This window comes from Theropithecus gelada, chromosome 14, assembly GCF_003255815.1.
Source record: "Theropithecus gelada isolate Dixy chromosome 14, Tgel_1.0, whole genome shotgun sequence".
Taxonomy (NCBI): Eukaryota; Metazoa; Chordata; class Mammalia; order Primates; family Cercopithecidae; genus Theropithecus; species Theropithecus gelada.
Window position 1 is genome coordinate 786,067 of NC_037682.1, and position 27,089 is coordinate 813,155.

Here is a 27,089-nt window from a genome sequence, read left to right on the forward strand (position 1 = left end):
CCGTGTTAGCCAGGATGGTCTCGATCTCCTGACCTCGTGATCCGCCCACCTCGGCCTCCCAAAGTGCTGGGATTACAGGCGTGAGCCACTGTGCCTGGCCAACATTGCAATATTTTTTTTACGATTTTTTCTTTAAGCTCATCAGCTATTAGTGTATTCCATGTGTGGCCCAAGACAATTCTTCCAGTGTGGCCCAGGGAAGCCAAAAGATTGGACACCCCTGACCTAGGGCATCCCCATCCTGTCCCAGTCCTACCCATGGCTGTACCCAGGTATAGGGGTCCCCCACATTCTTCTCTAACTCTAACCATGGCCCCTGGAGTTGGGGGTGTATGGCTTACCCTGAGGACCAGGAGAGGTGACAGCTAGCCCAAGGGCCCAGGCAGGGGCTGGGCTGGGATGTGGACACGATTTTTTTTTTTTTTTTTTTTTTGGAGACAGAGTCTTGCTCTGTCACCCAGGCTGGAGTGCAGTGGCGCGATCTCAGCTCACCGCAACCTCCACACCCCGGGTTCGTGCCATTCTCCTGCCTCAGCCTCCCGAGTAGCTGGGACTACAGGTGCCCACCATCATGCCCAGTTAATTTTTTGTATTTTTAGTAGAGACAGGGTTTCACCATGTTAGTCAGGATGGTTTCGATCTCCTAACCTTGTAATCCATCCACCTCAGCCTCCCAAAGTGCTGGGATTACAGGTGTGAGCCACCGCGCCTGGCCAATTTTTTGTATTTTTAGTAGAGATGAGGTTTCATCACGTTGGCCAGGCTGGTCTCTAACTCCTGATCTCAGTTGATCCACCCCCTTCAGCTTCCCAAAGTGCTGGGATTATAGGTGTGGGCCACCGTGCCCGGCCCCTGCCCCAATTTCAAAGCTTCAAGCTCATAGCAGACATTTCACACCCACCTGGGGAGGAGGGGGGAGCCCCTGCCCACTAGTACCCATGCCCTCCCTGGGGTGGTGAAGTGGCCTGGGCCTGGCTGACCTGAGTCTGGGACCCGCCCCCACAAGTTCTCAGTAAACCTGACGGGCGGGTCTAGCTTGTCCTGGTGTCCTCAGTTCCTGCTGCTGGTGGGGCCCAGGCAACAGGATGACGGAAGTCAGGTGGGAGGGGGTGCAGACAAGCCCAGGACAGTCAGGCTGGGCTGAACCAGCAGGCCCACCAGGCTGGGGCCTCATAGGAGAGCCCCTGGGGTTAGGTGAGGCAGAGCAGGTGGAATGTGGAGCCCAGGAAGCCCCAGCCCGGGGCCCTACTGAGCACTGGTGCCTGAGGGACCCAATTCTCAGACACTCCAGCTGTGGCGTGCCCCAGGTGTCTCACGGTACTGCTCAGTGGCACCCCGTGGAGGCTCAAGTTCAAGACCTCAGACCCTGCCCGGCGCAGCTTCGGCACACAATCAAGCCGCTTCCGGCAGTTTATTGAGGTTTTCACGTTGGGGTAGGGGAAGTGGCACACACGTGCTTTTGCCGTGTACACACAGTGGAGGACCCCTCCCATAGGCAAGCACATGCTCACAGCTTGAGCACACTGTCCATGCATCTCCTGTCCCCAACAGGCAGTCATGGCCTTTGGGGCCTGGCAGGTTCTGAGCTGGCTACGCCCCATGCTTTTCCAGGGTGCTGGCAGACCGGCAAGGACTAGGGCAGTCCCCCCCTGTACCCCAGCTCCTGAGGCCAAACCCAGGGCTTCCCACTGTGTGGGGGAGGAGCCCTCTGTGACCGCCAACTCTCCTTCTGTGGTCTGGGCAGGCTGGTCTCGAAGCCCTCACTAGGCTGTCACAGAGGCTGGGGTTGGGCGGCCAGAGGACACCACTCTGGGGCAGGAGCTGCTGCTACCTCCAGTTCTGCTTCATGGGGGCCACTGCGGGAGGACACAGGCTGAGGTGGCTGCGGCCACAGGAGGGCCCAGTGCCCCAGGGGGAGGTGGAGCACAGACATACCCTCGGGGCCTAGGCTGGGCACCAGCATGGGACTCGGGGGGGTGCCCAGGAGGGACTCCTCTCTGGCTGAAGGCAGAGGGCCCTGTGGGTTGGGAAGTCAGCTTGGAGTGGGGCTGGGCCAGGTCCTCACCTCCCAGCCTCCCCCAAGAACCACTCCGACCTGAGTGCCAGGAGGGCCCCTGTCAGGCCGTGGGGGCGGTGGCATCGCAGCCCCGGTCTGCTGGATGAACTGTTGCAGGTTGCACTGACGGAGTTCCCGGTTCAGCTCCTCCAGCTCCTGAGCCTGAGCCTGGGGGCACATGGGACCCTCAGGAGGTATAGCCACAGGGCTCCATGCTCAGGCCCCAGAGGGAGTGCTCTCCTGAGTCGGACCCTGTGACCCCCATATCTGCCGGTGTCAGGGGTGGGGGAATGACAGGGGATCAGGTCCCCAGGCTCACCTGCCTCCCGAGTAGGACCCTGTGACCCCCATGTCTGCCTGTGTCAAGGATGGGGGAGTGACAGGGATCGGGTCCACAGGTTCACCTGCCTCCCCAGTCGGACCCTGTGACCCCTATATTTGCCCGTATCAGGGGTAGGGGAGTGACAGGGGATCAGGTCCCCAGGCTCAGCTGCCCCCCAAGTCAGACCCTGTGACCCCCGAATCTGCCGGTGTAAGGGGTGGGGAAGTGACAGAGGAACAGGTCCCCAGGCTCACCTGCAGGGCTCGCTCTGCAGCTTCCAGGGCCCGGCTCACCAGAGCCAGGCTGCCCTGCACCTCCGCACTCTGCCGCTCCTGAACAGCCAGGTCCTGGCGCAGGCGCTCAGTGGCAGATGCCATAGGTGAGGGGGGCCCAGGGGCCTCTGCTGCCAGCTGCAGCTCAGCCTCCAGGGCACGGGCCTGAGCATCCAGGGCCTGCAGCCGGGCGGCATGCTCAGCAGTGGCCGCACTTAGCGCCTGCAGGCGTGCCTGTCCCTCTCGCTCCCGGGCTTGCTCCCGACGCAGTTCCTGTTCCCAGAAGGCCTCGTGGCCCAGCTCCTCAGCGTTCCTCTGCACCCTGAGCTCCAGGCCCCGCAGGTCTGTGCAGCAACCTGGTGTGGGTGTCACAGGGGCCGCAGGCCCAGGGTGTGAGAGGCTGGGGGCTGGCCCGGGGGTCAGTGTTTTGCGGGGCTCACAGCCCACTGCTGCCCGTGGCTTTGCAGGGAGGCTGGCACGAATTGGGCAGCGTTCCGGGGGTGGACAGTTGTCTGAGGAGGGCCTCCCAGCCAGGCTGGGCCCTGTGCGCCTCAGGACAAACTGGACATCACTGGCGAACTGTCCGCAGGTGGCCTGGGCGCCCACTGGACACTCCTCTGGCAGCAGCTGCCGCTCCTTCTCCCGAAGCCGCTGCACAAGCACAAAGCGGCCAGTCTGGCCTGGGGGGGAGAGGAGAAGATCAGCCTATGTCCCCCCCGACTCTCTGTCCACCTGGTTTAAGGAATTGGGGAGGACCAAAAGGATCAGCAACCAGTCCCACTCTCCTCCCGGGAGTGCCACGGGGCTGGACCACTCTCCTCCGGGGGGGGGGGGGTGGCCACGGGGCTGGACCACTCTCCTTCCGGGGGACCATGGGGCCGGACCACTAGGTCCCACTTCAGCTCTACCTGCCCAGCCTGCCTAACCCCAAGAGGACTCACCTATTGCTTGGGCCAGTGCGATGACCACTTCCTGGCAGGTGGTCTGCTCCGAGACCCCACAGACCACACGCTGGATGCCATCCACCCACACCTTCAGCTCCATGGCCGCCAGCCCCAACAACATCCCTGTTCTGTGGGGAGGGTGCAGGCCACAGGGTCAGGACCTACCTACCCCTATCGAAGCCTGGTCCTCCTCTCTTCCTTCTCCTGGCCTGCCCTAGAAAGGGCTGGGCTGCGACCCCTCCGCATGGGCCCAACCCTCCTGTGCCAGCCCCACCCGCCGGCCACACATTCCTAGGGTGGCGGCCCTCCGGAGCACGCATCCTCCCCCACTTCACCAGCCTACTCTTGCCACGCCCGCACTCCCGGAACAAGGAGAATCATTAACCAGATCCAGGATTTCCTGCCCGCCTCACCTGGCTCGGAGGGCACTGCCCCCTCCCCGGGCGGCGCGGAGGCGCCCGCACACCAGGCCCCGCGGCCGCCGCCATGGGAACGCCCCACCCGGACCTGCTCAGGCCGCAGAGGCGCTCGGGGTCGCGACCAAGACCTCGACCCTGCAGATCGAGCGGACTCCGGGTCTGAGCAGCCCCAGCCAGCCCGGGGAGCCCCGGCGCTGCCGCCCAATCGCTGCACTCGCCCCGAAGGTCCCGGTCCCCGCGGCAGGCAGGGATGCCCGCGCCGCGACCCCAGCCTGGCGGGAGCCAGGGCGTCCCCGCTCCGCAGGGCGGGCGCAGGTGCGGCACCGCCCCCGCCCTCCGTCCCGGCATCGCGGAAAACTCTCCCCAGTTGGAGTCGGCGCCGTGCCGGCTAGAGGCGCGCCCCGCACTCGAGAGGCCCCGGGACCCCGCGCGGCTCACCTGGGCGCTCGCCAGCCTCCGTACCCGCTCAGGCGCCGCCGCAACCTGCCGCCCCCAGCGCCGCGGCGCGCCCCGGACCCGCGCCCCCATTGGCCCGCGGCCCGCACGCCCCGCCCCCAGCGCCTCTATTGGCTGCTCAGCGCGGGTGTTCCGCCCCCTCCCCCGCACCCATTGGCTGTCTCTGTCACGCCCCTCCCCGACCCATTGGCCTGCCGCCGCGCCCCGCCCCCAGAGACTCCAGGTGTGGGCGGGTCGGAGGGAGGGGCCGAGCCGCGGTCCCCGCCCCCACCTCCACCCCGCTAACATCGCGGAAACGCGGCGGCTGCGACCCGCGGGCGGCGCGTCGAGGCAGGTGTCCGACCCTGCTCCTGGGCCGACTTCGTCAGCAGCCTTCTAGTGTGGCGGGTTCCCGCCCAGGGAGGGTCTCTGGCCTGGGATCCCGCAACCCCCGCCTGCGTTGAGGGGCAGAGGGGCCAGCCCCTCCCCTCGCTTCCCGGGCCAGCCTTTGGAGCCTACCGCAGCGGCAGTAGCCTGGACGCACGGGGGTCGCGGGGTCGCAGGATCACCAGTCGCGGCAAGGGAGGTAGAACTCTGCAGAGCTGGCGGGCGCCGAGCCCTGGTGCGGGAGGTGCCCGCTCAGGGGAAGGCCCGGACTCTGGCTGAGGCTCTTCTCCTACACCTTCCTGTCGCTTTTGGACCCAGTGCCAGGCCTTACGCACAGTGAAGCTGGCTGGAAGCCGCTCCTCCACCCCCTACCCTACTGTCCCGCCCAGGGCCCCGCAGCCTCGCGGTCATTGATTGCCATTGTGGAGCATTGATTGCCAGTTCCGCCCAGCTCAGAACGAGTTATGGGCGTGGAGGGGTCTCCTGTCCGGCTGTCTCCTGTGCTCCGCTAGGGAGCCCTTACATAGTCGAAAGTTGCAGAGGTGAAGAGTGAATGAGTGAGGGCGAGGTGGAGGGTGAAGGCTGGAATGCTTGGGTCTTGTGGGTCAGGTCTGGGACCTCGTTTTTGTCCTGGAGCAGAGGGAATACGTGCCATGGTAATGAGAATGCCCACAGGGCCCCCTGAGGGTAGCCCAGAGTGTGTGGAGATGGCTGGGAAAGGTGAGGCTTCAGTTTGGGGGTTCAGGTAGGTGAGGGCCTGTCACTGAGGTCAAAGGAGCTGTGGGCTGGGCCTGGTGGTGGAGGCAGGTGCCTGTAGTCTCAGCAATTCAAGAGATGGAAGTGGGAAGATCACTTAAGCCCAGGAATTCGAGGTTACCGTGAGCTGTGATCACACCAAGGCACCTTAGCCTGGGCACCAGAGCAAGACCCTGTCTCTAAAAAATTAATTATTAATTTAAAAAGAGGCTGTGGGCAGGAGCATACTATTCCCAGTTAGCGTTCAGCACAGTCCCCAGCTTGTCACTGTTACCTGTCTGCTTCCCCCACACACCCATGGCTATGCTGGGCTGGCCCACAGGCAGCAGTGCCCCCATATTTATCCCGCAGGTGCTGCCAGGCTAGGTAGGGGATGCTGGGGCCTCCCTCAGGGTGCTGGCCACTAAGTGGTCCCCCCGCTAAGCTGAGCAGTGGCTCAGCCTCTCACACTTCCAAGCTGGGCTGGCCCAGCCCAGAACTCACCCAGGGGCCTGGTCTGGGGTCTCCCTGGAGGCTCCTGGTAACAAACAGCCCCTCCCTTTCTGGGTGCTGGTATCCATGGCAACGGTATAGAACCCTTCCCTTCCAGGCCTGCTTGGAGGTCTGGCCTCAGGTGAGTGCTGGGGGTAGAGCCCTGAACTGGGGGTACAAGAGAGAGAAAGAGGGACACCACATCACAGGCAAAGGGCCAGCACCTGGGTGGCAGGGGGACATACCAGGGACATGTCAGGTGGTGACCTGCTGCCCCATCCTGGTCAGAAACACACGGGTGTGGACATCCACATGTGAGTCTCTTCAGAGAGCGACCCTCTGTGAGCAGTGGTGCCGCCTGGGCTGCTCCAACCTGTGTGGCCACACGAGGCACACATAGCCAGCTTGGGACCCCCACCCCTCCGCTCCTGAAGAACATTGAGAATGGCCCCCAAGTCTGGCCAGGGGGTTGAAGAAGCCGAGGAAGAGGCTCTCCTGTCCCCCACAGAGCGAGAGTCTGTCAGTGGTCACCTGGGACCTCCAGCAGGCGCACCTGCAGCCCCCGAGACCCCCACATGCCTGCCAGACACCACACCCCACCCCACACGGGCGGCCTGCTCTGCTGACCTGCAGTAAGGAGGGGAGGGAGGAGTGGTGAGCCTCCTGGGCCAGGTGGCCAGGGGCCCAGCCTGAGTAAGCAGCAGGGGCTGCTGTTGCTGCTGCTGCAGGTTGGCTCTTGAGTCCCTGGACCCTCGCACACTGCGGCTGCTGTGGAAGCAGCGAGAACTGGAGATCCAGGCCTTGCGGTGGGCCGTCCAGAATGGCAAGGACACCCGGCTCTGCCACATCCTGGAGGAAGTGGCGGGGATTCCACCCAAGAGGTCTGCAGCACAGTCCCCAACCAACCCAACCCTGCCCTGTCCTCCCCCAGACTCCTGGTTTCTGTCTGACCCCAATCCCAGCCGCTGAGTCAGATCCTTACCCTCATCCTCGCCCACACTGACCCTCCACCCTGATCCTAAGTTAACACGCTATAGCCTCAACCCTAACCCTGCGCATGTGGATGGGTGCTAGACCCTTGCCCAGACCAGCCAGAGGCTGGCCGGCCCCAGTGGGGCTGTACTGTGTGCCCTTGGGGCTGAGGTGGCAGTGGAGCCCCTGACCTGACATTAGGAACCCCCTGCCTGAGCGGGGTGAGGGCTGCTGAGGTCGCCCCTCCTCCAGGAGCTCCCACACTCAGGAGAAGTTCCTGCAGAACCAGGTCCAGAAGCTGACCCTGGAGTTGAAGGAACAGAAAGAGCGAGCCCAGTGGGTGAGGCAGGGGCACAGGGAGTGGGCAGGGTCCTGGTGTTGGAGAGCCAGGCTGGGGCTGGCCACCACCACCCACGGGCCCTCCCGGAGCAGGAGAAGGAGCACCTGGAGGAGCGGCTGTTGCAGACCACCCGCACGCTCCAGGAGGTGGAGGCCGAGCTGCAGAACTTGCAGAAGTCCTGCCTCCTGCAGCTGGCCCGCTCCTCGTGGGTGGGCCGCATGCTACGATCCCAGACTGGCAGTGTGGAGGTGAGCCCATCCCCCAAGCCCTCCTGCCCCAGGCTGCCCTCCCCAGCCCTCCCCCTCTCATCGGGTGCCTCTGCTGGGGTGCCCTGGCCTGCCTGGAAGCCTGCCCTGCTCAGGCTGCCTCTGGAACTCTGGGCTCCAGCAGGGAGGAATCAGGAGGCCTCAAAGCACAGGTGAGGTCAAAGAGAAGAGGTGCTGTAGGGGAGGGGTACCCTTCACCCCAGCCCCTGCCCACTGGCCTCTGGTCCCCTCTTGCAGGTGGTGACGGCAGAGACTCTGATGGACCCAAGTGACCTCTCTGAGAACATTCAGGCCCCCACTGGGGAGGTGAGCTGGGCCTCCCACGTGTGTGGTCTGGGACCTGGAGCCCTGCGGGAGGGGAGGACCACGTGCCTGTTGCTTCCTGGCCAGGGCTTTCGGCTGGAGGACGTGGACTGGAACAGCATTGCCCACCGGTACCCCAACCTCTTCATCAGCCTGGAGCCCAACTCAAAGCAAAAGTAACTGCACAGAGCAGGGACTCCCCAGGGGCCAGAAGGGAGGGCTCACCTTGGCAGGTGAAGACCCAGAACACTAAAGGACCCCTTAGTGTCCCTGGATAAGTCCCTTCAACCTTCCAGTGCTCAGTTCTCTGACCTGTAGGATGCGTTAGGGTTGAGGGACCGTCACTGTCCTGCCATGAGCTGGGCCTGGGTCCTGGGAGGCAAGAAGGGCTCCCTGCTGCACTGTCTTGTGGGGCTGGATGGGGGCAGGGCTGGGGTCTGGAGCTGGAGTGGCCATCAAGCAGAGTGTGGTCCACAGGCAGCCCCGGCCCTTGCCACAGCTGGACACAGGGAGCTCAGAGTCCTCTGGAAAGCACTCTGAGCGGCATCACAAGACCGTGGAGTGGGGCTGCCTGCCCTGTCTGAACACCAGCAGCTCAGGGGGCGCTGACTCCGACTCCAGCAGCTGCCGGCCGGGCCTGCCTTCCCTCGTGCCGGTGGTAGGGCACCCACCCCGGGACCACCGCGCTTCCTCCAAGCAGGCGCTGGTGCAGGCCAGGAGCTCCAGCAGGGACCTGGAAGGTGCAGTGGGGCAGGTCTCCCCCGGTACCCTTCAGCCATCCTTTGCCCCCTCAGAGCTGTGATATCACCCAGAGCCCTAAAGGAGGTCCTCCAGCCCCCAAGGTCCAACCACCTTTCCTGCCCCATCTGACCCTGGCCCTGTTCCCCGCGCCCCCAGGTGCTGCAGGCCTGTTCTGGCCTCACAGGGAACGTCCCTGTGAGGCACTCCATTCCAGGGTCCCCTCCCCAAAAGCGCTGCTCTCTCTAGATCTGCAGAAAATCCACTCACCCAGGCACGGCGAGCCACTCCTGGCGCCCCAACCCTGCACAGACCCTGACCATTGGAGCCCGGAACACCTGCAGAGGTAAGGGGCGAGTGACCCAGGCCTCCCGCGCCGGGCTGGAGCTGGTTTCCTGGCGGGGCGCGCAGCTGTGCGGGTGGACCGGCCGCATCTCCTCACAGCGCCCTCTCGTCCCAGCCCGACAGGCCTGAAGATCGTGGCCGTGAGTTGCCGGGGGAAGTTCGTCCGCATCTTCAACCCGTCGCAGGAGAGCACGGCCGACCTGAGCGGCATGGTGCTGAAGCAGCTGGTGCGCGGCTTGCCGGAGCGCCTGTACCGCTTCCCGCCGGGCACGCTGCTGGCCCCGCGGCACCACATCACGGTGCGCCCCGGCCCGGGAGCCCGGCCCCGACGGCCCAGCCCGGCCGCCCCTCACCCGCCGCTCCGCGCCCTTCCAGGTCTGGGGCGAGGGGACCCGCAGCGCCAAGAGGCCGCCGTGCGCGTCCTCGGGCCGGGAGCCCGTCCCCCTCCTCTCCAGCCGCGGCTGCGCGACGCTGCTCCTGAGCCCCAAGGGCGAGGTCTGTGCGGGCCCCCGGGGGGGCGGCCGGGGCTGGGGTGTGGGGGTGACCGACGCGCCCCGCAGGTCCTCAGTGAGCACCAGATCCCACGCCGCGAGACTCCGGCCCCGAGGGTCTTCGACGACGGCACCGACTTGTCCATCGACCGCTTCCCGCTCCCTGACGTCGGGCCCGGCGCTGATACCTGCAAGCCGCAGCGCCCACCTCGACCCCTGCGCAAAGGCCGGGTGCGGGAGCCCCGGGTCAGTCGCCGGAGACCAAGGTGGGGACCGCGGGTCCCCGGGATCTGGCCTCCCTCCCCAGGCCCCGCCCCAGAGAAACGGTGCCTCGAATCCCCGCGCTAGGACGGCCCCCAACTTCCCCAGGCCTCGCCCCGGCCGCCCCCTAGTCCTCCAGGACGCCCCGCGGCCCCTGCTCAGCCCCAGGCACGGAGCCCTCTAGGGCCGCCTTTCCCGGGCCGGCCGCCACCTTCACGACCCTCCCCCCACCAGGACGCGGGGCCTGCTGCCCCCAATGAGCTCGGGGAAACTCTTCCACGCGCGGGAGGGGCCCGCGCGGCCCGAGAACCCCGAGATCCCCGCGCCGCAGCACCTGCCCACCATCCCGGGTGACCCCACCCTGCCGTCGCCTCCCGCAGAGGCCGGGCTGGGGCTGGGGGAGTGTCGGCTCCGGAAGGAGCACCAAGTTCGGGTGAGAGCGCGCGTGCGGGTGCGCCCCCTCCCCTGTCCCTCCCCCTCGCCCCCTCCCCTGTCCCTCTCCCTCGTCCCCTCCCTGCTCCTCCCCCGTCCCCGCCCCTCCGCTCTCCTTTTCTCCCCTCCCTGCCCTTCCCCCTCCCGCCCCTCCCATTCCCTCTTCTTTTCTCCCCTCCCCGCCTCTCCCCCTCCCATCAGCTCCCCTCCCCGCCCCGCCCCGCCCCGCCCCGCCCCGCCCCGCGCGCCTCTCAGCCCCCGCGCCCCGCAGGTGTGCCGGAAGAGCGTGGACCGGAGCTGCCCCCTGGTGGCCCTGTCGGTGCAGAGCACGGCGGAGAGCAGATTCGGCTTCCGCTTCCTCAGCTGCCTGCCGGTCACCGCGGACACCTGCCGTGGCGCCTAGGAGCGGAGGAGCGGGCCGGGACCGCGAGGGAGGGCGCGGGCGGGCTCGGGGGCTCGGCGGGCTGTGTCCGCAGCATCATTTATTGAACCAACGTGGCCTACAAAGTAAACCGCATTTCTGTACACCTGAGAGTTGAAAATGTTGCGCTTGGGTTCGGGGCGTCCTGCGCCAAGAGGAGGGAACGGGCCGCCCTATCGCGGCGCGGGAGTCCTACAGATCCCAGGAGACCGGAGGCCTGGGCCGCACCCCCGGCGGCCTCGGGGCGAGCAGCTGGAACCCTGGGCCACAGCAGCCTAGGAGGTGGCTCTTACCCTGGGGCCAGCAAGGGGGTGGCGGACTGGACTCGCAGCTCCAGCCCCTGCCCCTCGGCCACGCCCAACTGTAGCAGGAGAGGCCTCTGACAGGCCTGCCGGGTGACCAGTGCCCCCACCTCCGTGCCCGAGGGAAAGCCTGGCCCTAAGGAAGGGCTGGGGAGCGGGACCCTCCCTCCCCAGGCCAAACCCAGTTGTGGGCCTAAACGGTTCCAGCCTCTGCTGCCTTCCTGGCGGGTTCCAGTCCCCCACTCCCCTCCACCAAGAGGGTCCTCCCCAGGGCCAGGCACTCCTTCCACCCCCCAACACACCCGCCCAGATGGTCTGTGCTCCATGACCACATATGTGGGCAGGTCGTGGCCCCAGCACAGGCGAGCTTGGCAGTGGGGGCTACACTAAGTGGGGACGGGGCTGGGGTGAGAGAGTTCAGCTGCCCTGGGAGGTCTGGCTGCTGCATCTGGTGCTGGCTTTGGGCCAGGATGTCCCTGGGCTCGAGGGCTCAGGCTCGAGGCCACCTCCAGGGCTCTCAGGACAGGCATTGCAGCTACCCCATCATCCAGGCCAGGCCCCCAGCTGCCCAGGGCTCGGAGCCGACGCCCCCTGGACTGCAGGTCTGTTGACCACCGTGGGGAGCTGCTGCCAGAATCTCGTGGCCTTGGGTGCTTGGGAGGGGAAGGGACCAGGTGCTGGCTCGAGGTCCTGGAGGGCTCTAGAAAGCAAACAGAGTGACAGCACATCAGAAAGGCTGTCAGGGAAGGGAGTCACCTGGTGGGGAGGCCACAGCCCACCCATGGCCCTGCAGCCCCGAGGCAGTGGTCCAGGCTGGGGGTCCACAGGCGGTAGCACCCCTGCACCCCACTTTCTGTGTTCCCAGCCCTGTGACCCCTGACTCGCTTGGGCAGGCCCACCTCTGGGACAGACAAGGAGGCCGCAAGGCCTGGCTCTGACCCTGGGTCATCTGTGTCCTGTCAATGACAAGGAGACCACAAGGCCTGGCTCTGACCCTGGGTCATCTGTGTCCTGACCCTGAGAGTCTGCTCACTGGCTGACTGCCTCGGGCCAGTTCCCAGGCCTCTGGTCCCCCAGCACCCGCCTCCACTGGAGCCCTAGCATGCCTTTGTCCTGACCCTTCCTCGAGGCCACTGCAGCTCCCCCTCCTCCTGACTGCCCTGCCTGCCCTCCCTCCACCCCTGCAGCTCCTGGCCACTAAGTAACCAGCTATTGACCCCTCTGCCCCTCCACAGACACCCACCACCATATGGAAGGGCAGAGGCTTGGCCTGCTCTGTTCCCTGCCCATCCCAGCCCCCTTGACCAGGCTCCTGCACAGAGGAGGGTCAGCTGCCCACTGTGGGGTCGCCCCTGCTCACAGTGCTCCCCGCCCAGCCTGCCTGCCCGCTGAGGGAGGGTCCTCTCTGCCTTGCAGCTGTGGTCACACTGAAGCTGGTGTCCTTCGGAAAGGGCACGGCATGGCTTAATTCTGTGTCCCCGAGTACACGTGCCATCTTTGGGGTGAAGCAGCAGCACCCTCCCTGCCTTGGTCTTCTGGTGGGCACATGCCTGTGCCCCGGAAAACTGCCCCTGGCCATGGTACCCTGGGGTGGCTCCTTCTTTCTGCCCAGTCCCCTCTGGACTCTGTTCATATCCCCTTTTGTGGAACCCCTCTTTCATCCAGCCCGGGTGTCCCACAAGGTCACAGGGCTTGGACCATGGCTTGGGAGAGGGATAACTTGGGTTGGGACTCCCACAGTCATGAGCCCCCCACCCCCAGAAGGGGGCCCCCCTGTCACAGTCCCTATCAGAGCCCGGCTGAGGAAGTAGGGCCAGGCTGACATGTCCAATCTGGGGTAAGGGCCCCCTGCAGAGGTGGGGTGTTGGGTCACTCCCAGGCACTGGGGAGCAGGCGGGCAGGCTCAGTACCTGAGGCCAGGCTCGGGGGGCTGGGGGGAGTCTTGGGTTCTGCCTGGTGCACTTGCTCTTCAGGGACCCTCCGTGGGCCCCAGGGGGCTACAGCCCCTTCCTGTTGGGACTCCGGGTGCCTATAGGGGAGGGGGCTAGGGTGGGGAGAGGAGGAGGAGCTCCAGCCCTGTCCCTTCTTGGACTTGATCCCAAGTACATGTGAGGCTCAGGGATGATCCATGAGCCTTGGGACCAGTGATGACTCAGCCAAGGTAGATCACCCCAGCCCTGATCCCCCCATGGGACAGGACACACACAGTGGTAGAGCTGGGGGGACACCCACCGCACGCCAAGTTCCCTCCAGGCCCTAAGCCCAGCCAAGGCCAGGAAGTCAGAGCTGTCTGCAGGGTCAGGCTCTGGGGAGGAAGTGCTGGCGGCCAGATCTCCTGGCCTGTGCTGGGGCAGCTGCTCCGCGGGCTCCCTGGCCTGGGGAGGAAAAGGGACTGCTCTGGGGATTCTGGCCCTGGAATGGCGGCAGGGCGAGGCACTGTCAGGGCCAGAACCCTGGACACTGGTTCCCCTGGGGGGCCGGTTCCTGTGGGGTGTACCTGGCACTGGTGCCTACGCTCCCGCAGGCCCTTGGTGGGGTTCCCACACAGGACTTGGCCAGCACCTGCAAGAGACGGCACAGCTGGGCCTGGTTCGGGGCCGAGGGGCTGCAGGGTCAGCTGTGGGGCAAGTAGTTACCATGGGTAAGGCTGCTGGTGTTATCTTCTGGGGCCAGGTCCTCAGAAAGCAGGCCTTCAGGCAGGGGGCCCCCATGGACCAGCAGGGAGAAGGGCCAGGGCCTGGAGGCCCAGGGCTGCGTCTCAGGCAGGTACAGCTCGGGGTCGAGTCTCCGGATGGGGGTTCCACGGGGACAGTCTGCCCGAGGTTCAGAAGCAGAGGTCACCAAGGCTCAGGCCAGCTGGTCAGCCCGGGAGCGCCCCCCAGACTCTGTCCACAGACCAGGGGGCCCGATTCCCACGCTGCATGGCCTGAGGCTGGCCTCTGACGCTGCAGCCTTCTAGAGAGGCCCTCATCTTCAGACCCTTCTCTCCCTCTGCGGGCTGCTCAGAGACAGTGTCCTGGCCTGGGCCGGGGTGTGCCTAGCTCTGGGGACCAGGGGTCAAGGCTGGGGAAGGACATGAGATGTGGCTGTCCGTCTCTGAGAGGCCTGGGGTGGGGGCCTCTTCCTGGGGGGAGCTGGGGCTCAGCAGCGGGTCCTCCGGGCGCAGCTGTCGTACCCAGCCAGGGGAGGCCATTGCCCTTCTTGATGGCCTCCTTCACCGAAAGCCAGTCTTGGCTCAGCCTCGGGGGGGCCGGTGGGCCTGTGTGTGCAGCCGGCACTTCGTCCAGGACCTGCAGCTGGGGGATGAGCTTCCTCACCTCTGCCCTGTAGTTGTAGCCCCTGGGCACCTGCAGGGGGAGGGCGAGGGAGCACAGGTCTGGGTCCAGTGGTTCCTCAGGCCGGCTCTTTCCCTGGCTCCCTTTCCCAGACCCACCACGGGGCAGGGCAGGGGCCCCGAGGTGGTGATGCTGCCCTACCCTGCTGAGGTGGGCTTGGGTCACTCTCAGACCCCAGGGACTTCAGGGACTGGGCTCTCACCCGCTCAGGATACAGGACCCCACTCTCCAGACCCAAGGCCGCGTCCAGGGATGCCCTCTGGCCCATGGAGCTGCCCTCAGCTCAGGGCTCTGGCCCACAGAGCAGCAGCCACTGGGCACTGGTAGATATTGACCCCAGCATGTGGCAGCACCAAGCAGCAGCTAATGAGGCTAGCACTGTGAGCTCAGGGCAAACGTGGCCTGTGCTGGGTTAGCTACCCCCGGGCCTGCACGCACAGGTGTGCCAGCTCTGAGCAGGGCATACACATCTCCGAGATACTGCACAGGGTGGTCTGTGAGGCCTGTGGGGCTGGAGGTGGCTCTGGACAGGGCGTACACAGGTGTGTGTGCACAGCCGTGTACACGTGATTCTTTGTGTTTCCACGTGGCTTATGTGTGGACCTCACAGTGCATGCGTGGGTTAAGGAACATCGCGTGTGGGCAGGTGACCCTATGGGATCTGGCAGAGCTGGCCCAGGAGGATGTCCTGGAAGCCGTCAGACTTCCGATGACAGAGGAGATGAACTCAGGGTGAGCAGGCCACAGAGTGCGGGTGGGCACAGAAGTCCCTGGCCAGAGCGGAGGCCCCAGGGCTAGAGCCACAGGGAGCCTCCCCTGGCCATGCACATGCCGGTCGGGTGCCCGGGACACGCACCTTGTTGGTGGGGCCGGGGGCCGGCTGTAGGCACACCAGGTTGCCCTCCAGGGTAAGCGTGGTCAGGCGTGGGCACAGCTGCAAGTAGCGTACCTGCCCCAGGTCCTCCACGCTGTTGCCCTCCAGGTCCAGCACCTCCAATTGCTCCAGCAGGCACAGTGGGCTCAGGTCCGAGATGTTGTTGTAGGAGGCGTAGAGTTCCTGGACAGCGCAGGGCTCTGAGCCAGGGCCCAGCCCAGCCCTCCCCAGCCCAGGGTGCCCAGACTCACCTTAAGTGCTGGCAAAGAGGCAATGCCATCCAGGTCAGTGAGGCCACAGCGAGCCAGCCATAGCACCCGCAGGTGGCCCAGAGACGTGCCCAGGTCCCTGCAGAAGGCAGGGTTTGGTGGGTGACACGGTGCCTAGCCCTCTGCCCAGCCACCACCTGCCTTTGGCTGCCTCCAGGGGTAGGCGCAGGTGTGACCACCTGTGGTGGCCTCAAGGCTGAGGAAGGGGCTCTCTGCCTTGGCCTCCTGGCTCTGGTGTGGGTACAATGTCCCCCACTTTCTCCAAGCCCCGGAACCTGGCCTGGGAAGCTGCTCTCACGGCGGGTGGCTCAGCTTCTTCCATGGCAGGCTGCAGGCATCACACTTCTCTAATTGTTCCCTCAATAGTGTTTGGGGCACTCGAATTCGGAGTAAGGGTCTGGAATGCCTGGGAGCCTGAGGCCCTGGACACTGATGGCTGACCCCGTGCTGAACTGGCAGGTTTGGTGGGGACCAGCTGCTGGAGGTGGCGGTGGGTCAGGGCGGCTTGACGTGTGCAGGGACACGTTGCTTCCTGCCAGGCCCGCCCTGTCCCCACTGTAGCCACACTGACTACACCATGCACTGTCCCCAGGGACCCTGCACCTGCCCCTCTCAGCTAGGAGGCCGTCCCTTCAACGCCACCTTGCCGTCTCCACACCTCTCCTTAGGAAAGGGCCACCTGAGCTCTCAGGCTTTCCCCGAGCAGTCACAGATTCCTCCAGGGTTGGGTGACTTCTTCGGAAATCTTTCTCTCCAGCTCACAGCACCCGTAGGCTGCGTCTCACCTGGGCTTCATTCCGCCCATTGCGTTTTCAGCTTCCTTCTGTGGCCCCCCCCGGTGCATTCCCGGTGGTCTGTCCTTCGGCGCTGCGGAGTCAGTGTCTGTCCTCAGCCTACTGCCTTCAACGGCTTTTCCACTCAGCTCTTAATTGGCTGGGATTTGTGTCTAGAGATTTCTTCAAGAGCGGCTAATGGAAACCCCTTGATCTCTGAGTCACTCACAGACGTCTGCTGGCTGTGCGCTTATGCAGCCATTAGGCTGGGTGTCGGATTCTCAGTTCACGCCGCTTCCCAGGAGACTGCGAAAGCTTTTGTTCCGGTGTCCACTGTGGTGACAGCTGAGGAGCACTTTGCTTTTTCTGACCTTAAAAAAACCACTTGAGGCTGGGTGCGGTGGCTCACGCCTGTAGTCCCAGCACTTCGGGAGGCTGAGGCGGGTGGATCACGAGGTCAGGAGATCGAGACCAGCCTGGTTAACACAGTGAAACCCGTCTCTACTAAATATACAAAAACATTAGCCAGGTCTGGTGGCAGGTGCCCGTAGTCGCAGCCACTCGGGAGGCTGAGGCAGGAGAATCGCTTGAACCCGGGAGGTGGAGCTTGCAGTGAGCCGAGATCATGCCACTGCACTCCAGCCTGGGCAACAGAGTGAGACTCCGTCTTGGAAAAAAACAAAAAACTTGAGGCTGGGCACAGTGGTTCATGCCTGTAATTCCGGCACTTCAGGAGGCTGAGGTGGGAGGAGCACTTGAGCCCAGGAGGTCGAGGCTGTCGTAAGCCATGGTCACACCACTGCACTCCAGCCTGGGCGACAGAGTGAGACCCTGTCTCAAAGAAAAAAAGACAACTTGATCTCTTTTCCTGGCTGCTCGAAATTTTTACCTTTGTCTTCAAGCCAGTAACTTTATTAGGATATGTTTGAGTGCCAACGATTCAGTTTGTTTTTCCTTTCAGTGTTTTATTTCTGACAAGTTCGTTTGAATTTTTTTTTTTTAGATAGAGTCTCACTCTGTCACCCAGGCTGGAGTGCAGTGGCGCGATCTTGGCTCACTGCAAGCTCTACTTCCCAGGTTCAAGTGGCTGTCCTGCCTCAGCCTCCCGAGTAGCTGGGATTACAGGCATGTACCACCGCACCCGGCTAATTTTTGTAGTTTTAGTAGAGACGGTGTTTTGCCTTGTTGGCCAGGCTGGTCTCGAACTCCTGACCTCAGGTGATCCACCCACCTCGGCCTCCCAAAGTTCTGGGAATACAGGTGTGAGCCACCACGCCCAGCCTGATTTCTTTCTTTCTTTTTTTTTTTTTTTTTTGAGACGGAGTCTCGCTGTGTCTCCCAGGCTGGAGTGCAGTGGCGTGATCTCAGCTCACTGCAAGCTCCGCCTCCCGGGTTCACGCCATTCTCCCGCCTCAGCCTCCCAAGTAGCTGAGACTACAGGCGCCTGCCACCATGCCCGGCTAGTTTTTTTTTTGTATTTTTAGTAGAGACGGGGTTTCACCATGTTAGCCAGGATAGTCTCGATCTCCTGACCTCGTGATCCACCCGCCTCGGCCTCCCAAAGTGCTGGGATTACAGGCTTGAGCCACCGCGCCCGGCCGATTATTTATTTCTTATTTTTTTGAGACGGAGTCTCACTCTGTCGCCCAGGCTGGAGTGCAGTGGCGTGATCTCAGCTCACTGCAAGCTCTGCCTCCCGGGTTCACGCCATTCTCCTGCCTCAGCCTCCCGAGTAGCTGTGACTACAGGCACCCACCACCACGCCTGGCTAATTTTTTTTTTTTGTATTTTTAGTAGAGATGGGGTTTCACCGTGTTAGCCAGGAGGGCCTTGATCTCCTGACCTCGTGATCCGCCCACCTTGACCTCCGAAAGTCCTGGGATTACACGCGTGAGCTGCCCTGCCCAGCCTGAATATATATGTGTGTGTGTGTGTGTGTGTGTGTGTGTGTGTGTATATATATTTTTTTTTTTCAGACAGAGTTTCACTCTGTCGCACAGGCTGGAGTGCAATGGCGCGATCTCGGCTCACTGCAACCTCCACCTCCAGGGTGCAAGCGATTCTCCTGCCTCAGCCTCCCAAGTAACTAACTGGGATTACACACGCCACCACGCCCGGCCAATTTTTGTTTTATTTTATTTTATTTTTTTGACACGGAGTCTCGCTGTGTCTCCCAGGCTGGAGTGCAGTGGCGTGATCTCGGCTCACTGCAAGCTCCGCCTCCCGGGTTCACGCCATTCTCCCGCCTCAGCCTCCCAAGTAGCTGAGACTACAGGCGCCCGCCACCTCGCCCGGCTAGTTTTTTGTATTTTTAGTAGAGACGGGGTTTCACCATGTTAGCCAGGATAGTCTCGATCTCCTGACCTCGTGATCCACCCGCCTCGGCCTCCCAAAGTGCTGGGATTACAGGTTTGAGCCACCGCGCCCGGCCTCAATTTTTGTATTTTTAGTAGAGATGGGGTGTCACCATCTTGGCCAGGCTGGTCTTGAACTGCTGACCTCGTGTTCTACCCGCCTTGGCCTCCCAAAGTGCTGGGATTATAGGTGTGAGCCACTGCGCCTGGCCTGAATATATATATATATTTCTTTTTTTCTTTTTTTTTTTTTTTTGAGACGGAGTCTTGCTCTGTCGTCCAGGCTGGAGTGCAGTGGCGCGATCTTGGCTCATCGCAACCTCCGTCTCCTGGGTTCAAGCGATTCTCCTGCCTCTGCCTCCTGAGTAGCTGGGATTACAAGCGCATTTTTTTTTTTTTTTTTTCGTATTTTTAGTAGAGACGGGTTTTCACCATGTTAGCCAGGCAGGTCTTGAACTCCTGACCTCAAGTGATCTGCCTGCCTCAGCCTCCCAAAATGTTGGGATTACAGGCGTGAGCCACCGCGCCTGGCTGGGGGACATGTTTCTAAGAAGTCCATTTTCCAAACCCATCCTAGTTTCTCGTTTGTGGTGTCGTCTGGTGCCTGCTGCAGGCCTGGCTTCATGTCCAGGCCCCTCTCTGTTCCAGTTCTAGTTTCTCATTTGTGGTGTCGTCTGGTGCCTGCTGCAGGCCTGGCTTCGTGTCCAGGCCCCTCTGCTCCAGTTCTAGTTTCTCGTTTGTGGAGTCGTCTGGTGCCTGCTGCAGGCCTGGCTTCGTGTCCAGGCCTCTCTGTTCCAGTCTGTGGGCTGCCCACCATGTCTGCCCCCTAAGTGTTTTCCAATTTTCTTCCATTTCCAGATTTTCATGTATTTTATTAAATTCCTTTTGATATTTATTTTATTTTACTTTTTTTGGGGGGATGGAGTCTTGCTCTGTCACCCAGGCTGGAGTGCACTGGCGTTATCTCGGCTCACTGCAAGCTCCACCTCCCGGGTTCACACCATTCTCCTGCCTCAGCCTCCCGAGTAGCTGGGGCTACCGGCGCCCGCCACCTCGCCCGGCTAATTTTTTGTATCTTTAGTAGAGACGGGGTTTCACCGTGTTAGCCAGGATGGTCTCGATCTCCTGACCTTGTAATCCATCCACCTCGGCCTCCCAAAGTGCTGGGATTACAGGCGTGAGCCACTGTGCCCAGCCTACTTTATTTTTTTGAGGCAGAGTTTCGCTCTGTTGCCCAGGCAGGAGTGCAGTGGCGCGATCTTGGCTCACTGCAGCATCTGCCTCCCGGGTTCAAGCGATTCTCCTGCCTCAGCCTCCCGAGTAGTTGGGATTACAGGCATGCGCCACCATGCACAGCTAATTTTGTATTTTAGTAGAGATGGGATTTCTCTATGTTGGCCAGGCTGGTCTCGAACTACTGACCTCAGGTGATCTGCCCACCTCAGCCTCCCAAAGTTCTGGATTACAGGCGTGAGACACCGCGCCCAGCCCATTTTGATATTTGTTTCTCATCTGGAAATAACGAGATGTGGCCCTTGGAGCCCAGTTCACACAGCTGGAGAATGTTCTAGAATTCTCCCTGGAATTCCCCTGCCTTATGCTGCTGGGAACAGGCTACATAAAACCAGCAGCATTTTCACAAAACCCACTTTGCCCAAACCCCCAGAATAAAGTTGGATGTTCCTTCAGCCTCGTTCTTTCCCTTCCGATGACGTGAGAGCTGCCGAGGTCTTCAGCTCCGAATGCTGTGAGTTGCTGCGGGGCACGGAGCTTCCAGTGCTTCTCTTGGGGGCCGATCCGGGTTCTGTGCACAGGTTCTGGCTGGAGCTTCTCCCGGCGGCTGCCATCTGGTCCGGGTTCTATGCGCAGGTTCTGGCAGGTGGTTGCTGTTCTTGCCCAGACCCCAAGCTGGTGGCCGCATGGTGCAGCCAAAGTCCTGGGCTGCAATGAGCGGTGCGGGGGCCTGGCCCCTAGTCCTTGGTTGGCTTTGGGTGTTCACCAGGGACACCTCACAGTGGGGGCTCTGGGCCCAGGTCAGGGGCACCTTCGGGGAGTTTGCCACACGACCTGGCATGACTGCCCTGACCCTGGCCCCAGCTCTGAGTGAGGTGATACCTGCCGCAGGGGGCTCCCACCCATTGTAGACACAAGAGATCCATGTGCAGGGGTCACGCGGCAAGGGGGGTGCATCTGGGCTGAGCCAGAGGCTGCAGGGCATAGGCAGGACCCCTGGAAGTCAGGCTGGCCCAGGACCTCGTCCTTTCAACAAAGACCCTCTCAGAGACCCCCTCACACCTGCCTGAATGTCCCAGGCTCCCCCCAACTGCCCATCCACCCTCCACAGGGTCACTCACAGTCAGGCAGCCAGCAGGATGGAGTTCTCTAGACCCCTGGGTCCCTTGTCCCAGCCCAAGTCCCTCTACTCCCACCAAGTTCTCCCGCCATCCCTGCAGGGCCTGCCCCATGGGACACCCTCATGGCAGGGCCCCAGCCCACCCCACCCAGGCGCTCACCTGAGGGAGCCCAGGTGGCTGCCGTTCAGCTTCAACTGGTCCAGGATGGGCAGGTGCACTCCTGTAGGGCCGCAGGAGGAGGAGGTTGGCTGGGCCCCTCACCCCTGCCCACGTCTGCACCCTCCTTCACCCCGAGGCATCAGCCCCCCTGGCCCCTCGTTGCTAGTGGGCCAGCCTCACAAGCCGCTCCCCACACCACAGGAGGGGTTGTGTGGCACCCAGGAGCTGCTCCAGGGCTGCGGGCTCCTCTGGCCACCAAAGGGCTCTGCTGATTCTATGGGGCCTGGTAGAGGGTCTGGCCCAGCGGCCCTGAGCCCCCAAAGCTTCATAGCTCTGCGGCCCCCATCTGTAGACAGCCTGAACGCAGCACAGCATGGAGGGGTGTCCACACAGCAGGGAAGCTCAGACCATTGTCCCTGGACTGCACGAGGCCACTGGGCTCCAAGAGTTGGCTCAGAAAACTGGGGCCAGGCTGGCGTGGCTGGGTGGTGCTCCCTTGACTCAATGTCTGGGCCCCACCCCCGAGCTGCCTCCACACCCCTCCCCTGGCATCTCGGACCATCATGCACAGCCGCACACACAGCACAGGACCAGACCATGACACGCCCCCGCCCCAGGAAAAGGCTCTGCGTTCGGAGTCTTTTGTAGGATGGGGCATGCCCCTGTGAGGCAGACAGAATCCCTGCATCGTGAGAAGGGGTGCAGAGTGGCCAGGCGCGGTGGCTCACGCCTGTAATCCCAGCACTTTGGGAGGCCAAGGCAGGCGGATCACGAGGTCAGGAGATCGAGACCATCCTGGCTAACACGGTGAAACCCCGTTTCTACTAAAAATACAAAAAATCAGCCGGGCGTGGTGGCGGCGCCTGTGGTCCCAGCTACTCGGGAGGATGAGGCAGGAGAATGGCGTGAACCCAGGAGGCGGAGCTTGCAGTGAGCTGAGATCGCACCACTGCACTCCAGCCTGGGTGACAGAGTGAGACTCCATCTCAAAAAAAATAAAATAAAATAAGGGGTGCAGAGTGTGTGGGCACAGGCGCTCTAAGACCGTGCCTGTAGACAGGGCTCGAGTGAGTGCAGATGGCCGCGGGGTGGCCACACACAGTGGTCAGGGACCTCACAGGCCATTGCAAAACAGAAAACAAGACCAATGGAGATGGGCCTGTTTCACCTCAGTCGGTCGGAGAAATGCAGACAACCAGTGATCCTGGGTGGGAAGACCCTTCCCTGCTCTAAAGGTCACCGTGGGGCCGGGCGCGGTGGCTCAGGCCTGGAATCCCAGCACTTTGGGAGGCCGAGGTGGGTGGATCACGAGGTCAGGAGTTCAAGACCAGCCTGGCCAACATGGTGAAACCGCATCTCTACTAAAAATACAAAAATTACCCAGGCGTGGTGGCTCCTGCCTGTAATCCCAGCTACTCAAGAGGCTGAGGCAGGAGAATTGCTTGAATCCAAGAGGCGGAGGTTGCAGTGAGCCAAGATCGTGCCACTGCACTCCAGCCTGGGCAACAAGAAAGAGACTCTGTCTTAAAAAAAAACAAAACCGGCAGGGCACGGTGGCTCAAGCCTGTAATCCCAGCACTTTGGGAGGCCGAGACGGGCGGATCACGAGGTCAGGAGATCGAGACCATCCTGGCTAACACGGTGAAACCCTGTCTCTACTAAAAAATACAAAAAACTTGCAGGGCGAGGTGGCGGGCGCCTGTAGTCCCAGCTACTCGGGAGGCTGAGGCAGGAGAACGGCGTAAACCCGGGAGGCAGAGCTTGCAGTGAGCTGAGATCCGGCCACTGCACCCCAGCCTGGGCGACAGAGCAAGACTCCGTCTCAAAACAACAACAACAACAACAAAAAAAAACAGAAAAACAGGCCAGGCGCGGTGGCCCATTCCTGTAATCCCAGCACTTTGGGAGGCTGAGTTGGGTGGATCACTTGAGGTCAGGAGTTTGAGACCATCTTGGCCAACGTGGTGAAACCCCGTCTCTACTAAAAATACACAAATTAGCTGGGCGTGGTGGTGCACACCTGTAATTCCAGCTACTCGGGAGGCTGAGGTAGGAAAACGGAACCTGGGAGGCAGAGGTTGCAGGGAGCTGAGATCGCGCCACTGCCCTCCGGCCTGTTGGGACTGAGATCGCGCCGCTGCCCTCCGGCCTGTTGGGACAGCTGGTGACGTTTGGACGTGGTCTTCAGCACAGCTCAGATTCACATACAGGTGTAATTCCTGACTTTGGCCATTGTACTGCATTTGAGAGAACGTCTTTCCTCTCAGGAAACACGCACTGGAGTGTCAGTAGATAAAGGGGCGCTGCATGTGCAACTCTCAACTAGTTCAGGAAAAAGAACAGCGGCCTGATGTGCTGTGCACACACGGGAGCGAGCAGGGGTGAGCAGCACCGTGAACACAGGGAAGGAGAAGGAACCTGGTGGGGGTGGGGAGGGAGCGGTTTTTTTTTTTCCTTTTTTTTTGCGACAGGGTCTTGCTCTGTCGCCCAGTCTGGAGTGCAGCGGTGCAGTCTCAGCTCACTGCAGCTTGACCTCCCCGCCTTCTGAGTAGCTGTGACTACAGGTGCCACCATGCCTGTCTAATTTTTTATTTTTAGAGACAGGGGTCTTGCTATGTTGCCCAGGCTGATCTCAAACTCCTGGGCTCAAGTGATCTGTCTGCCTTCGCCTCCCACGGTGCTGGGATCACAGGCGTGGCCCCTGTGCCTGGCTGAGATTATTTCAAGATGAGTTTCAGGAGACGCCATGTGGCACTCGGCACCATTTTGTCCTCTGCTCCTCTGTGATGCTGGTGTGGGTGTGTGGAGTGTATGCTGGGGGTACTGGTGTGGGTATGTGGAGTACTGAGCGTGCTGGGGGTACTGGCGTGGGTGTGTGCAGTACTGAGCGTGCTGGGGGTACTGGCATGGGTATGTGGAGTACTGAGCATGCTGGGGGTACTGGTGTGGGTGTGTGGAGTACTGAGCATGCTGGGGGTACTGGTGTGGGTGTCTGGAGTACTGAGCATGCTGGGGTACTGGCATGGGTGTGTGGGGTACTGAGCATGCTGGGGGTACTGGCATGGGTGTGTGGGGTACTGAGCATGCTGGGGGTACTGCATGGGTGTGTGGAGTACTGAGCATGCTGGGGTACTGGCATGGGTATGTGGGGTACTGAGCGTGCTGGGGTATTGCCATGGGTGTGTGGGGTACTGAGCGTGCTGGGGGTACTGGCGTGGTGTGCGGGGTCCTAAGTGCATTGCCCTCTGCCTGTACCTGACACAGACCTCAGGTCAGAGATCAACCCTAAGGAAGCCGATAGGCAGCCCGAGAGGTGAGAACAGCTTTGTTATAACCAGGAAATGTACGTTGTTTACGGAGAGGCCTGGCCATGGCTGTGGCCATGGTGGGGTGGGATGAGGCTCACCAAAGTTCCCCAGGCTGCCCTCACGGGTGTCCACACACATCTCCAGCGCCCTCACCAGCCGAAGGTCATCCACCTGGGCCAGGGCCTGCTGTAGAAACCAACCGGGACTCAGTGCTGATCCTGGCTCTCCCCACTTTAGTTCCATCCTTGCTTCTGGCTGCAGGACTCTGGGGTTCCCGCTGGAGTGGGCACCGACTTTTCCCTGCCTTGGCCATGTTGGCCCTGGTCTGGGTGGTGGGATGGAAATGGACGTGACATGAGCAGAGCTTGTGCTGCACTTGACTGGAGGGCCACTGCCAGAGAAGGACCTGCCTTGGGGGCTGCCCATCTCCAAAGAGACTCCCAGGGCAGACACACCACATCCGGCACCCAGAGCCCGGACCGCGCCTGGCCCTGCCCTGAGCTTTGAGCCGTCTGGTCTCCTGCTTGAGTGAAGGACCAACCCCCTCTTTGGTTGGAGGATAATGGACACTCAGCCCCTACTTGTGGGTTCTGGCCTGGCTCAGTCCTGTCTGTGACCCAAATGCCTGGGGACATCTGTGTCACCGAGCACCTGGTGTTGCTGGTGTTTTGGGGTCTGGTAGGGGTCCCAAGGGCAGAGTGGGCGGAGTGGACTCAGCTGCAGGGGCCAGGCTGAGGCCAACCATCAGCAGGCAAGACCAGCAAGAGGGGGACAGAGGGCAGGCTGGACCATCAGCAGAAAGGAGCCCTGGGATGTCACCCCACGCAGGCCTCTGTGGCCACAGCCCCCAGTGCCCACACTCACCAGTCGGGCAGGGGACAGGTACTCTTCCACCAGCTGCTCTCCAAGGCTGTCCCTCTGGCTGCCAGGGCCCTTGCTCTGTGGGCAGGGGTTGTGCAGGCCTTGCCAGCTCAGCTCCCGCACCCGGAAGCTGGAGGTGCTCGGCCGAGGCCCACGGGATCTGTCCCAGCCTGGGTCCATTCACATGTAACCTGCTGACAGAGGCAGAGCGCAAAGCTCCAAGCTGTTGCTCCTCCTCCTCTGTAGCCTGGCTGAGACCCTGGCACAGCCCTCAACTCCCTGCCCCCGCCAACACACACAGCAAGCCCTTGGCACCCACCCCCACCCCGAGCCTAGAGAAGGCTCCTAGCTTGGCTGGGCCTCATGGAGCCCTAGTCTGCTTAGTTTCAGCCTGGAGGGCCTCACGCTCCCCTCCCCCAGCCTTGGCTCGACCCCCTCTGCTCCGTAGGACGCCCTCCCTATGTTTCTGCCCATCCTCAGGGTCCATGCAGGGAGTGCTGACTCCATGCCTCCCCACCTGAGGACCATGAGGGCTGTGAGCCTGATGGTGCCAGGCCAGCTGCCTGGGGCTATGGGGCTCCCCGGGCTGCCTCAATCTGTGGGCTATGGGTCCTTCTCCACCTGATGGTCTCCGAGCCTGGGGTCCAGGATCAGGTCCCAGGCCTTCCCCTACCCCACCCCTGTGCCAGCCAAACCCCTTCTCCTGCAGGCAGCTGCTTTCTTCTGCTGTGGGTCAAACATCCAGGCAAGGAGGCGGCACGTGCCCTCAGGCAGTACCTGCAAGAGTCAGGGTGGCTTCCTGGCCAGTTTACTGTGCCCAGGGGAACGTGGAATGGGCCGGGCTGAGGTCACAGCACCCAGAGGTGAGCAGGTCAGCCCAGGACCTGACCATCCACGGGCCCAGCTGGCGAGGAGGAAGACAGAGTCAGGTGTGTGACCGATGCTAGGTTACCTCTGGGTTCCCCAACGCGATGCCTGCTGCTATTCCAAATCCCACTTCCCTCCTTCTCCACAGGGGTCCTCTCTTGCACCCCGTTCTTCCTGAGCCCCTCTCCAGGCCTCTGAGGGTGTTGGCCCAGTGTGTCCCTCTCCTGTACCCCGTTCTTTCTAAGCCCAGTGTATCCCTCGACCACCTGCACCAGGCTTACCTAGTGTTGCCCCTTAAAGATGCAGACGTCTGGCAGGGCGCAGTGGTTCACGCCTGTAATCCCAGCACTCTGGGAAGCTGAGGCGGGCAGATCACGAGGTCAGGAGATGGAGACCATCCTGGCTAACACGGTGAAACCCCGACTGTACTAAAAATACAAAAAATTAGCGGGGAGTGGTGGCAGGCGCCTGTAGTCCCAGCTACTTGGGAGGCTGAGGCAGGAGAATGGCGTGAACCCAGGAGGCAGAGCTTGCCGTGAGCCGAGATCCGGCCACCGCACTCCAGCCTGGGCGACAGAGCGAGACTCTGTCTCAAAAAAAAAAAAAAAAAAGCAGACATCTGCCTCGGCCGCAGACCCTGGAATCACGAGCTCCAGGGGTGCAGTGAGAAATGTGCTTGGAGCGTCCAGCATCCTCCTCCCTGACCACCTTCCTCTGTTCAGTCTGGACCTGGACTGACTCCTTGACAGCACTCCTCACCCAGCCTCTCCCCACCCAGCCTTCCCAGATTTATCTTCCTGATGAGACAAATTCTCTTTGGAGCCCTGTGTGTCTTACTATGTGTTCGGTTGAGGGCCTGCCTCGCCCCAGCGCTGTGGGCTGCACGTGGCCTGCACGTGGCCTGGGTGCTCCTCTGCTATCCACAGCCGCAGGAGACGACGCTCAAATATTTGTCGAAGGAATCCGTGAACAGGCAGATGCACATGTAGCCACTTAGAACTT

General features: G+C 62.2%; 3 protein-coding genes and 1 long non-coding RNA gene across 6 annotated transcripts; 1 reads left to right on the forward strand and 3 right to left on the reverse strand.

Annotated features, from left to right (window-relative positions):
• Positions 1-1,392: 1,392 nt before the first annotated feature.
• Positions 1,393-4,533, reverse strand: RASSF7 (Ras association domain family member 7). Of its 3 annotated transcripts, none has more exons than XM_025358139.1 (6): positions 4,452-4,533; positions 3,592-3,722; positions 2,633-3,330; positions 2,096-2,224; positions 1,936-2,017; positions 1,393-1,856 (listed from the first exon to the last, which is right to left on the reverse strand). In XM_025358139.1, the coding sequence occupies exons 2-6, from the start codon at positions 3,713-3,715 to the stop codon at positions 1,828-1,830; spliced, it is 1,062 nt and encodes a 353-aa protein (XP_025213924.1). In that variant the 5' UTR covers positions 3,716-3,722; positions 4,452-4,533; the 3' UTR covers positions 1,393-1,827. The 3 variants fall into 3 exon arrangements, with proteins under 3 accessions (XP_025213924.1, XP_025213925.1, XP_025213928.1); XM_025358140.1 differs by lacking the exon at positions 4,452-4,533 and adding an exon at positions 4,008-4,069; XM_025358143.1 differs by lacking the exons at positions 1,936-2,017; positions 4,452-4,533 and adding an exon at positions 4,008-4,069.
• On the forward strand, positions 4,264-10,735 carry LMNTD2 (lamin tail domain containing 2). The gene is made up of 15 exons (XM_025358474.1): positions 4,264-4,598; positions 4,684-4,799; positions 6,571-6,694; positions 6,791-6,943; positions 7,287-7,374; positions 7,467-7,622; positions 7,878-7,946; positions 8,031-8,119; positions 8,421-8,683; positions 8,931-9,027; positions 9,142-9,325; positions 9,402-9,521; positions 9,587-9,783; positions 10,013-10,211; positions 10,482-10,735. Exons 1-15 carry the CDS (start codon positions 4,264-4,266, stop codon positions 10,611-10,613), a joined length of 2,322 nt encoding a protein of 773 aa, XP_025214259.1. The 3' UTR covers positions 10,614-10,735.
• On the reverse strand, positions 5,419-6,074 carry LOC112607083. Its single transcript, XR_003115734.1, has 2 exons — positions 5,866-6,074; positions 5,419-5,770 (listed from the first exon to the last, which is right to left on the reverse strand). It is a non-coding gene; the product is annotated as an uncharacterized LOC112607083 (long non-coding RNA).
• Positions 10,676-26,441, reverse strand: LRRC56 (leucine rich repeat containing 56). The gene is made up of 12 exons (XM_025358138.1): positions 26,369-26,441; positions 25,224-25,411; positions 24,458-24,545; positions 21,052-21,112; positions 15,394-15,490; positions 15,125-15,325; positions 14,109-14,280; positions 13,570-13,746; positions 13,431-13,495; positions 13,166-13,308; positions 12,844-12,977; positions 10,676-11,633 (listed from the first exon to the last, which is right to left on the reverse strand). The coding sequence occupies exons 2-12, from the start codon at positions 25,398-25,400 to the stop codon at positions 11,320-11,322; spliced, it is 1,629 nt and encodes a 542-aa protein (XP_025213923.1). The 5' UTR covers positions 25,401-25,411; positions 26,369-26,441; the 3' UTR covers positions 10,676-11,319.
• Between the last annotated feature and the right edge of the window lie 648 nt (positions 26,442-27,089).

Coding starts and splice junctions, on each gene's coding strand:
- LMNTD2 (XM_025358474.1), top strand. CDS start 4,264: ATGCCCGCGCCGCGACCCCAGCCTGGCGGGAGCCAGGGCGTCCCCGCT. Junction 7,375..7,466: donor AGAAAGAGCGAGCCCAGTGG/GTGAGGCAGGGG, acceptor CTCCCGGAGCAG/GAGAAGGAGCACCTGGAGGA. Junction 9,326..9,401: donor CCCCGCGGCACCACATCACG/GTGCGCCCCGGC, acceptor GCGCCCTTCCAG/GTCTGGGGCGAGGGGACCCG.
- LRRC56 (XM_025358138.1), bottom strand. CDS start 25,400: ATGGACCCAGGCTGGGACAGATCCCGTGGGCCTCGGCCGAGCACCTCC. Junction 13,747..14,108: donor CAATGGCCTCCCCTGGCTGG/GTACGACAGCTG, acceptor AACCTCGGGCAG/ACTGTCCCCGTGGAACCCCC. Junction 13,496..13,569: donor CACCAGCAGCCTTACCCATG/GTAACTACTTGC, acceptor CGTCTCTTGCAG/GTGCTGGCCAAGTCCTGTGT.
- RASSF7 (XM_025358139.1), bottom strand. CDS start 3,715: ATGTTGTTGGGGCTGGCGGCCATGGAGCTGAAGGTGTGGGTGGATGGC. Junction 3,331..3,591: donor CGCACTGGCCCAAGCAATAG/GTGAGTCCTCTT, acceptor TCTCCCCCCCAG/GCCAGACTGGCCGCTTTGTG. Junction 1,857..1,935: donor GCCCAGCCTAGGCCCCGAGG/GTATGTCTGTGC, acceptor GTCCTCCCGCAG/TGGCCCCCATGAAGCAGAAC.